Source organism: Erigeron canadensis, chromosome 7 (assembly GCF_010389155.1).
Source record: "Erigeron canadensis isolate Cc75 chromosome 7, C_canadensis_v1, whole genome shotgun sequence".
Lineage (NCBI taxonomy): Eukaryota > Viridiplantae > Streptophyta > Magnoliopsida > Asterales > Asteraceae > Erigeron > Erigeron canadensis.
The window spans coordinates 31,307,194-31,319,022 of NC_057767.1; the positions used below are offsets into that span (position 1 = coordinate 31,307,194).

Here is an 11,829-nt window from a genome sequence, read left to right on the forward strand (position 1 = left end):
TTTACAATCCCTAACATTTTACAAGATGAACAACGAAGAATCAGGATGGATACTCGAATTCCTTCTTCGCCAACCTTCAATCGACGACACAACCTTAAACAACCTAATCAATGTTCTCCCAATTCCAAATAACAACAACAATCAACGTTTCAAGAAAACCTTAATCTTGCGAAAACTCGAAACCCATCTCGAAAAAGGTACAATCTTTGAACACACTATTGAATTGTTAGAACAGCTAGAGCAATTAGACCACTTGTTAAACAATACCCATGTTTCAGAATCCCTTAAAACTGCTTATTCGACTGTCGTTTTACATTGTACTGCTAAACTTATCGAAAAACTTGTCGAAAAAACGGATAAAAATGGTAAGGAGAGTGATGAGAATAAAAAAGGGGTGTTTGATAATGTTGTGAAGAGTATATGGGTTAGTAGGATAGAGGCGAAAAATGTGGGATTGTTTCGAGATGATTTGATAGGGTTGGTTAGTGGGATTGAGACGGGTGTGGTGGATGTTCGGGTTTGGGAGAAGGCATTGAAAATGTATGAAGGAGTTGATGTGTTTGAGGTTGTTAGACGGTATGTGAACGGCGAGAAAGAGAAGATGGGACCTCCGTTTCTTGAATTGGCGTGCGAGGTGATTTTGACTGATGATGGGTTGCGAAAGGTTATGGGCTTGGATGACGGTGATGGGGTTCATACTCGGGTTGATGATGGTGCAGGAAATGTTGCTGCTGCGGATGGTGTTCAAGATTTGGATGGGAAAAGGAAGAGGAATGGTAAGTTGGAGTTTGAGCTAAATGACATTATGTCGAATTTAAGATATGCAGTTTGTGTTTAGTGTTTTTGTTACTTATAAACTATTGAATCTTTTGTGAAATGACAGAAAATTCGTATCTGTGTATTTTGTGCTGAAATAAGTACTTGTCGGTTCTTTAATTATACATTGTTTAAAAATGATTATTAGCTGGAAATATGCAATTCTGAACACTCCCTTAGTTCGTTAATTTTGTTCTTATATCAGTTGATATGCTAAAATTGCGCCCATCCTTGTACTGTTGAGCTATTGTGGGTTTTAAATCGACACTTTTGTTCCTACTTCAAGTCTTCAACATCCAGTTGGCACCTTATTGTAAATGGATATTTATTTTGTAATAAGTTGATTGGAGTTTCTGTTATCAACTCTTCCTTTATCCCATGCTGCTTTTGCATATAGTTTCATTCAAATGATTGGTCTTCCACATGTATAAGTGTTGAATATTGATATAAAGGGATTGTTGGTTGTCTTTACTTAGATGCATTGAAGACTCGTGTTTTACCAATACACAAGCAAGTTTCACCTAGACGACCCAGAGGATCGGGACCTCATAGAGGAGCTAAGATAGTTGATCCCTTGGAGACATCTCACGACAATTATGATAGCATTCCTACCCCTGAAGTGAATAAAGTACAGGAAGCCCTTGAGACCAGTTCTAAAGAACTGCAAGCAGTGGTAAAGGACCCTCTTCTTGATGCATTACGTCTCGCTGAGTCTTTCAAATCTAGCAAGAGTGGAGATAATATTGCTCATGACCATATTGTAGATAATTCTACTATGGTCACTGATGAAGCTCCCAGTTCTTCACATGATAGGAAAGGTAAAGCTCTAGAAGCCAATGGAGATGACAATTTATGCGGGAATCAAAACAAAAGGCGTAAGCTTAACTTAATGGAACGAAATGAAACTGCCCATACCGTTGAGGTAATACTTTTGCTGATCTTTGTTTTCATTTTGTTTAGCGTATGATGAAATACAACTTCTTTCGTAGTTGCATTTTTAATACATCCTTCACTTGCCCATTCTGTAATTAAAAATTTTGCATCTTCACTTCAGGCCATGCCATATATATATACAGCACAAGAAAGATCATATAATTGTTTCCCCTCTTTGTTGTCTTGGACGAGCCACGATATCTACTTATAGGTGATAATTCTTCATTTTGGCAAAAACTCCAGACTTGGCAAATTATGATGTCTTTGGATAAACACCCCAACTTTTGCCCTTTTCATTGTACATGTGTAGCGACAAAATGAAAGTGGCAAAGTACCCACATCTCCTCATATTTTAGAGCAAAATCTGTGCTGAGTTTATTATTTTACGCTCTGATTGAAACGTATAGAAAATACTTCCTTTCTGTTTCTCTTAGATTTTATAACTTAGCTCTTTTTTGGGTTCTGTAAAACAGAGATAAGGTATTTAGTCCAAACATAGCATGGTGGGATTTTGCATATTTGGATAGAAATGGCGTAATTTTATCACCTGCAAGCGAATGTTATGGCCTATCCCAGACAAATTAGTTACATGGCTGTTTTATAGTTATAGAGGAACGGGTTAAATGGGTTGAGAGGTGCCCGAAGTCTGTTTCAAGTGCATGCAGCTTCCAGATTCATTAGATTTAAGTATTCACGTTGTTATTGTCACAATGTTTCTTTATTCATAACTAGTGTACTAGTTACAGAGTATAAAATTTTTAGCATTTGGACAAAAAGCATTAGTGGGTCAGCATAACCGGTCTGACCTAATTGGACTACAACATAGTAGTACAATAGGGCCTTTTGGTGATGGGTGTGTGTCTTCACAATTAGAAAACGTAACAGTATTGCTTACATACGAAGAACATTGATCTAGACATCTAGTTCATGACTGCTATACCTTATTGTTTTCAAGGATAAATATATAGAAAAAAGGGTATAAATTGGAAGGCACCCTCTGATTCGCTGGTACCATTATGGTACCCGCCAATCCCATCCCGTAAGAGACCTGCGCCGGTAAAATACTTCCACGTAAATCTGCGCATGCTAGGTTCAAACCCCCACCAAATTGGTTTCACATGTGTGACCCGATGGTTCGAAGGCAACGGGTACCGATTGATCTATGATCAATTGGTTTGTAAGGAAAAATATATGTATCTAAGAGAGTGTCTATTGTCAAAGACTCTCCTGCTGGTTCTTATATTCTCATCTTTTTTTCCACTTGCAATTTGTTCAATTATTAATTTTTTTTAATCTCAGTGGAGTGACTCCATTGATACCTCTGAGGAAGAGTCACCAAAAAGACCTCACTTGCCAAGTCCCAAAAGGAGAGCAGTCTCACCTTTAAACATTTACAAAATGGGAAAACTTGCAAAGCAGCGGGAGAGAAAGAAATGGACCCCTTTAGAGGAAGATACTCTTCGGGCTGGAGTGAAATTGTATGTGATACTTGTTAATTTACTTTTTACGTATTTATTTGTTTGTGATACTTCACACTTTTTAATATCCAAAGTCCTAGTTATCATTGTCCAAATGAGGAAATATGCTGGGTAGGTTGGTAACGTTGTGAAATGGGTAGATTATAATTTCGAGTCAAAATGGGTTGTGAAGTGTGAAGAAATTTAGCTTCCCCATTATATGGATATAGTTAGTAATCGTATATTAGTTGGGTTGTGAAAACAATGCAATTATAATTGTATTTTGAATCTTCAAATAAAACAATATAAAAATTGTTTATGCATTAAAAATCGATTTTGGGCAACTTTGAGCTTGTTTGATCATTTTCTTTTCATAGTCATTTGAGATAAAACATAATCAAATTTGACCTATTTATAAATAAATGGGTGAAAATTGCCAGCTTTTATTCTTTTCTAAACATAGCAAACAGCGTATGTGAACAATTAAATGTAAGTTTCTGACTACTGCAATGCTTGTTTTTGAAGGCATGGTAAAGGAAATTGGAAGCTGATCTTAAATTCATATCGCGACATCTTTGAAGATAGAACCGAGGTAGTGTAAATATCTTTGTTGAAATATTGAACCCACAATAATATATCTTCAATTCTTCATATTGACATGTTATTGCCAAATTCATGCTTTCAGGTTGATTTGAAAGACAAGTGGAGAAATCTGACACGCTGATGACTGTAGTTACCCTTATCAAATTACTAACCGGGCCCTAACTTTGTATTGTTAAACATCTATATGTGAAGCATGGATCAACAACATCCACTTGGAAAGAAGATTGACGGTAATGAAATGTTATTTTGTTAATATTGTAGTTAAACAAATCGCTAGTTGTGGTGGTAATTCTCGTTGCAACACCTGCTGGTTCGAAGCTGATTCTTTGTTATGTTTATAGTGTATGTCCTGTTTGTGGGTTTTTATGACCATGCTTCTGGATGATCCCACATGTACTGTTTAACTCTTTGGTAGAAATGCAATTTTCATATGATATGAGAATTTGTGTGTGCATCAGTGTATGTATTTTATGTTTACGGGATATGATGGCTGCTGACATAGAAAACGTGTACCCATAATGATATCCTAACATACCTTAATGGCAGAAACCAACATGTCCTGACCCGACCCTGACCACAAGCTTACTCCGTTTGTAAAAATATTGAAGATCAGGGTTTAACTCCTGACTTGTTAGGAGATGACTATAGCCTTTCTTAAAAAAAAGCTTTCGACTTAGGCAAAAAAAAAGGGTCGAGTAGAGTTGTTAATTATGTCATATGAGCATGACCTTTGGTTTTGCGCCTCTATGCATCTTGGAGTTTTCTATCTCAAACCATAGAACCCTAAATCCCTAATATGCTAAGCCTTATCGTGAATGGCCAACTAGTCTAGGTCAGGTGGCTTCATATTACATAATGAGTGCAGGCAGAATGTATATTCATCATTTTTGTGTACTTATCGGCACAGGTACTACAGTAATACCCAATCTTGTCATGGACGGAATAGAGAGAGTTGAGGTGAGATATTGACACTCATACCTCTACGAGAGTGTAGAAAGACTGCGTCGAGAGAGTCATTTCGGAACATGTGATGTTCTTAAACTTAAAGGAATCATACATATTACTAGTAACTTTAGGAGGCCTAAGCGGGATGTTAGTAAAGCTCCAAAGGACTTTCTGCAAATATCTATATCTATATCTATTGATGGAACCATAGGCTTCTATGGTGGGAGCATGTTGTCATTTTTTAAAATTTCAAAAGCTGATTTAAACTACTTAAATCATCCCTTTTTTTTATTCACTAATTTAAACATATTTACCTAATGTACCTATAATATCTTTAAATCTCAACCACTAATTTGTTTCCTCTCTTTAAATCTCAACTACTCATTTTTTTTTCTCTCATCCATAAATCATTTTATTTCTCTAATTTATTCAAAATCTTTTATCTCATAAACCGTATATCGATAAATTATAAAAATTGTATAGATGTTTTTAAAATTTCATGCTCTTCCATTAGAGATGTTATTCGATATACTTTCGACGAATTTTTGAATCCGAGTACGGAGCCCGTACGGCTAAGGCATTTAGCTATCACATTCTATGACTTATCAACTCACCTATCACCCCCACCATCTCACCACCGCATTGCGCGGGTATTATTGCTCGTTTTTAATAATAGGTTCCTTAAATATTCAGGTACAACAACATGAAGAGTTATAGTGAGGGGCCATAGTGTCTGGAAAATATCTAAGAAAGGAGTTGGAAAGTAGTATGTCGCCGATAAAGACCCCTCAACTTGACTCGACCATGGAAACCCCACCTGCTTATCTCAAACCACATCAATAACAATGTTTTAAAACCCGGATCGTAACACATCAGAGAAAAATTTGTATTTTTGTCCATTGTTTCTTTTTTTTTTCAATCACTTCACTATACAGAGTATGTTTTATCTTATTATATTGTTTCATAGCTCTTTTTTAATCACTTCAGTATACATAAAACAACATATCATATACAAATACGTAACACTTCATCAGTTCATCTCATGTCTTGTTTTTATTGTTGTAAAACAAGACAATTGTATTCCTTGTGACAAACAAATATCTGCAATCGTACACAAGGAACCATGTATATGGATAAATATAGTCATTGTATGTTGTAGGTTGAGCCACTTGGGCTTTTCATCACTTTATTTGTGGCGGCATTGACACCCTTTCACAAGGGTAATGGTGCTTGTGGTGGAGCCAAATAGACCCACCACTTGATGTTGAGAGGGTCAGGTTTAAAGAATTGTTGGATGAGTATTTATATCTGCTGAATGAATATTAAAAAGGTATTTAAAGATGATGAATAATAACTCTAGGTGCAGTGGTACACATCAAGTTGGATACAAACTTAAAACAGTATGATTTCAAGCTTCAAAATGAAATGTAGAGGTCTAGTTCAAGTTTTTAACATGAAGAAAACAACCACCATTAATTGCTAAGCGATCTGAACTGCGTGTTTAATTTATCATCACTAGACCATCATGAATACTCCGTATAATGCAACTTTTTTCCCCCCTTATCTTATGCTTTGGAAAATCTTCTATATTTCTTAGAAGACTTGTTGATGATGGCGTAAAATATTACCTCTTCTTGTTTGTTATATATATTTAATGGGGTTAGCTAATATGCTGTTAACAGCATTTAGTTGGCTGTTGTTGCCCTCACATTCAGGGGGGATGATTATTTATTTATCATGTGGGAAATTCAGGGAGAAGTGTTTGTGAAAGTAGCAGAAATGATGTTAACAGCATTTTATATTTTCCCATATTTAATAGATGCGAATTGAATGTCATGACAGAATTATACACTATGTTGCATAATTTGTTTTTTTTTTATCCTGGAGGTGTCGCATAACTTTATTAGTATGCTATTTTGGGAATAGAACAATTAAAAAACATATCAAACTTATAGTGTAAAAACAAAAGTCGACAAAAATATGTTGATACATGAACCTTTATGATATTTCCTTAATAAGCCAATTTTTAATTTTATTTTGTGATACCTTTCTTTTTGTTTTTGTGATACATAGGTAAGGTTGTACAACTTTCATGCATACGTTAGGTTGTACCAATCAATTAACTAGATCCACATGTCCAATACACATATACATACATATACATCAAAATCATATCAAAATGCTTAAGATTTTTCATTCTATTCCAATCAAGCACAACCTCTCTCTCCTCATCATCTTTCTCTCTACAATGCCTATGGGAGAAGACTTGAGAAAGACCATAGATTCCATATTCTATAACCTTTATGGTCCTATTATTCTTCATCTTTCTTGATTCTTACTCATAAAAAAAAGCCCATAATCAATTCTTTGCTTTTTCTATCTTTTGTTCTTGCTACAATTATTCCAAACACTTTTTTTCTTTCCAACAACTTCAAAAGAAATTATATCTATTCCAAGATCATTGATAAACACGATCCGGTCCATGACGTATCGCCGGCTACAACAAACCGACGTCAATATTCAGCCCTCGGCCGCTAATGTTAGCTCAACAGAAGGTGGCTACACAACAGGTGATGATAACTTTGATAACAACATGATGATCATACTAGCTGTCTTGCTATGTGCATTAATATGTGCACTTGGGCTTAATTCAATTGTGAGATGCTTTTTTCGGTGTGGAAGAAATATTTTTTTTGAAAATCCTAGACAAACCACAACCAGAATGTCCTCAAATGACCGGAAAAAAAGTAAGTTGAGTGATATTCCGGTTGTGGTGTATCGGTTGGAGATGAAATCTCCGGCCACGGATTGTCCGATTTGCCTTGGAGAATTTAGTGATGGTGAAAAGATGAGAATTTTGCCTAAGTGTAAACATTGGTTTCATGTTAAATGTATAGATAAATGGCTTATATCACATTCATCATGTCCAATATGTCGGCAGATTTTATTTGATGAGGTTTAATTGCAATTATGATTTTTATTTTGTTGTTTATACAAGATTTGATAAGTTTAAATATGTGTAGCTAGTATGGCACATGTTTTCAAATTTTGAGGTACCTTAATGTTCATTGAAATCTTAAAAGCTAGATATGAGCCAAATTGTGGATATTACCCTTGAACTTTTCAATAATGATGAAATCATCCCTTATAGAAGGGATGCATCAAATACTATGCTCCTTTGATCATAATAATTTGATTTTACTTTTTGTATGTTGATCGTTGAATCAGTAAAAGGGGTGGTTCAAATTCTAGTGGGGCTTAAAACAAATTTAAAATGGAATATTTTTTGTTTGTGTATAAATATATTAAAAATATAGGCTTATATATAAGGTCTAATACTCTAATATCAAAACCAAAATTCATTTAACAGTATATCCTTCAAGTACAATATTCATAGCAACTTCTTCATAAGAAATAAACATATAAAAGAAATCAAAAAATAAAACATTCAAACAGTCAGAAAACTAACCTTAATAGGATAGTTTTTTCCATAAACATACATTGAACTTCGTTTTTATCTAAAACTGAAAACTAAACGTAGTTCAAACTTATGATCAAAGTTTCATAATTATGATTTAAAAAGGAAGATGATGACGTGTAGGGGTAGCATAAGGTGAATATTCAGGTGTGGTAACAAAAGAAGGTGGGCCACTTGCAACAATATGAGACCTGTTTGGAGTTCTCGGGGCTCTTAATGGGCTTCTTGTATTGGACATCATAACACTTCGATTATACAAATTTTCCCCTGATCTTCTGGGCCCTCTTTCGGCCCATTTAAGTTCTTGTGCTTTCACTCCATTTGGGTAACCATTGAAACAACTTGAAAAACAGCCTACATCCCCTGCCCTATGTATATACCTATACATAACATATAGACACATAAAATTAAGTGAATAGATACACACTCATTCATTTGATAATAACTAGTCATAATACTAGGTTACAAAGTAAATTGTTAACTAGTCTGTCACATTTTTTAGTGTTGTAACATATATGGAAATTACGAATATGGAATTTATCTACCTATTATGACAAGAATAATATTGTTTGTTTAGTGATAGTTGTTGTAAACACATATTAGCACATCGATTATTATTATGAAAGTTAGAATATTCTGTTGCCAATTTGTTATCTTACCGTTGGCTGAATTTTCTTCCAAGACAATCGATACACTTTCGGCCTTCGGTCATCTCTCCCATGCCGATGTTCACACATTGTCTACAATACACTCTTCCACAAACCTGCAAAACATGTATATATCATTAGATAGGAGAAAAATATGAACAATTGGATTAGGTAACAGATCTATATAATTTCTTCATCATTTCCTAAATTACAAATTATATATGTGGACCTTAATTCTTGCAAAAAGTTTATATGATGGGTTGCAAATTTTGCTGATATGCAAGTAAACATGTCAAAATATGTTTAAATAAAACAATTGCAAAGGTTTTACAAAATTGGGTAGTCTTTGGACAACTTTTAAACTCTTCCTATATCCATTTAAGCTAATTTCATTTGGACTGATCACTATACCAGCTATTGAAAATTAAAAGATCCCTAAACAGGCAAGAAATCATCTTTTTATGGCAACAATAACTATAGGATAGGAAGGGAAACATGACTCACAAGGCAACGATTACGGAACATATAGATATAGACGCTGCATACAGTGCAAATATTTGAGTGAGGGATCCCAGGACGACGTCGTCCTGTAGCCTTCTCTTGGTACATCGATGTCATACTCATCCCACTCATCACACTCATATCATCATACGCGACGCTTTTCTCCACAACATGCCCATGTTGTCCATGACCATGTCCAGTTTCATGCCCATGTCCATGTCCATGATTCTTCATTACATGATGCCCATGTGATCCTGTAGTTATTAAGCATAAATTATATATCTTGTTAAATCCTTTACCTTGCACTATAGCTCTGTCACAATTTCATAAGGTTGTTTTTTAGTCACTAATTTTGTTTAATGACTAGATTCACTAAATACTATTTTATAATGGTGACTAAATAAAGTTATTACTGACCACGTAATAGTTGTCACTGCAAAAAAAATGATTATCAAAGAACTTTTTTCTTGTAGTGTTATGTAATCTTAATTATATAGACCGTCTTTGGCATATATGTTTATTTAAGTGTCTTTTTTGGTACCGATTGATTACCATAATAATCATGATGATCACCATGGTTATATGCGTGTTGCACCATGACCTCCTCGGCTTGGTTATGGTGCCTATAACTTCTCCCTGGGGGCAAACCGACAACGGGGGACCCTTCTACAACGTGTTGGCTTTGGTGGTGATGATATGAAGGTGGAGGAGTATATGCTGCTTCTAACCCTCTACTAAAATCAAGACTTGGCATCTTAGCCAAATGTGGTGGTGTAAAGTGGTCATGTTTAGGAGTCATGGATTCAGATATTGAATCCATTCTCTTGACAGGCGACACTGGTGATGGCCCGCGGTTTGGTTTCTTTTTCTTGGCAGCCGCGGCCTCAACATCTTGTGAAACTTGTGCAAAGTCTTGAAAAGTTAAGTTTACTGAATCATCTGGTACTCCTAGGTACAAATCTTCTAGCTCCTTTCGCGCCTTGGCTAACGTTGCACGATCAGTCATTGTTACGAGTGTTTAACTTGTTTGGTTTTTATTTCTTTTTAGGTTATATATAACAAGAGAGAAATTTAGTAAAGAAAAGGAGAGTGTGATTAATTAGTAAGAAATTGAGAATTGTGTTTGATGAAATATCCTATATGTAATGACAATCCCATGATAGATAGAAGCCAATATTTTGTCCGGCCGGTCATATGAAAAGTATACGCATTAGGTTGACAGTTAGGAGATAGTGTGCATTTTATGATAGATGTATATGAATAATGTAACAAGAATTAATTAGTCATCCGGCAAATCGGCTTGCTGCAAAACGATAAAAAGTAGGTCAAGAATATGTATATTTCAATGTTGTTGTGAAGGACTAATAAATATATATTTTGTATATGTTATGATAACAACTACTCGTTCTTAATTTCTTAGTTTACAAGATAAACTTAAAGGAATACAAGCATAATACGTTCACTAGAAGTACTCCAAATCTCCAACATTGGTTAAGCTTGGGTCATTTTGGTCTTAGACTCTTAGTAGTGTGATATATATAGCCCGATTGATATCTATATACCATTTAAAGATTTGTACATGTATAATTATCATATTTACATCCAATGGAAGCCCGTCGAATTACTCATGAGCTACGTGATCTCCACTCGTTTTAGTAATTTTATACATGATTATATTGATCACCAGTCATATATCATAATCACCATAAAACAGCTTGTGTTTGATCGATTCGAAAATTACACTAAATTAAAAACTAAGGAGTAATATTGAAAAATAAAGAATACGTGTGGCCGGACAAATTAAATAATACGTTTGTGACAATTGGGGTTGTCTGTATATAAATGGGGAAGAATCGAAGTACATTTAATAATAATTTGTGTTTTTAAATATTGACATAATTTCAACGATGAACACAACCTAAAAAATGTTTTAAGGAACAAACGAATATATTATTAACCTTAGCAAATTAAACCACCCACTCGTGCAGTCTTGGTATTTTTTTATTTTTAATTTCTTTTTTATTATTATTATTATTTATGTTGTTCTTGTTAATCATGAATGCATATATATGATTGACATAATCATGTATTACATATTAAAACAGTATTCAATTCTGTAAACGGGCAAAATTAGCATAGATTAGATATACGTTAAATCGTTTGTAGAAATTGCAAAAATAGATCTTTCGTTTTTTTTTTTTTTAATGAGATGAATACCATATTCAATGGGAAAAAAAAATGATAGTACGAGAAATTGTGTATAATGTCACCAAGGAGAGTTGACCTATACCATAAGCTGATCAATGGCGGATGCGTTCACGCTAACATACCTGCCTTTCGAATTTCATCAAGTCATGCGCCTAAAGTCTATATCGACTATATTCAAGAAACTCATACTCGATAATCAATAATACGGATTAGGGAATGTGTTACTTCAAAACATTCACCA

The 11,829-nt window shown here is 34.5% G+C and overlaps 1 protein-coding gene across 2 annotated transcripts; it reads left to right on the forward strand.

The window, feature by feature from the left end:
- LOC122607512 lies at positions 1 to 4,251 on the forward strand. Of its 2 annotated transcripts, XM_043780500.1 has the most exons (5): positions 1 to 776; positions 1,293 to 1,738; positions 3,049 to 3,227; positions 3,732 to 3,798; positions 3,892 to 4,251. In XM_043780500.1, exons 1-5 carry the CDS (start codon positions 26 to 28, stop codon positions 3,928 to 3,930), a joined length of 1,482 nt encoding a protein of 493 aa, XP_043636435.1. In that variant the 5' UTR covers positions 1 to 25; the 3' UTR covers positions 3,931 to 4,251. The 2 variants fall into 2 exon arrangements, with proteins under 2 accessions (XP_043636435.1, XP_043636436.1); XM_043780501.1 differs by lacking the exons at positions 3,732 to 3,798; positions 3,892 to 4,251 and adding an exon at positions 1,871 to 1,960 and having other exon boundaries at positions 3,049 to 3,131.
- Positions 4,252 to 11,829: the final 7,578 nt, after the last annotated feature.

Bases quoted from the DNA above. Each gene is read 5' to 3' on its own strand.
- LOC122607512 (XM_043780500.1), top strand. From the start codon at position 26: ATGAACAACGAAGAATCAGGATGGATACTCGAATTCCTTCTTCGCCAA. The intron at 3,228-3,731 runs GTATGTGATACT...TTGTTTTTGAAG, and splicing joins CTTCGGGCTGGAGTGAAATT to GCATGGTAAAGGAAATTGGA. The intron at 3,799-3,891 runs GTAGTGTAAATA...TCATGCTTTCAG, and splicing joins TCTTTGAAGATAGAACCGAG to GTTGATTTGAAAGACAAGTG.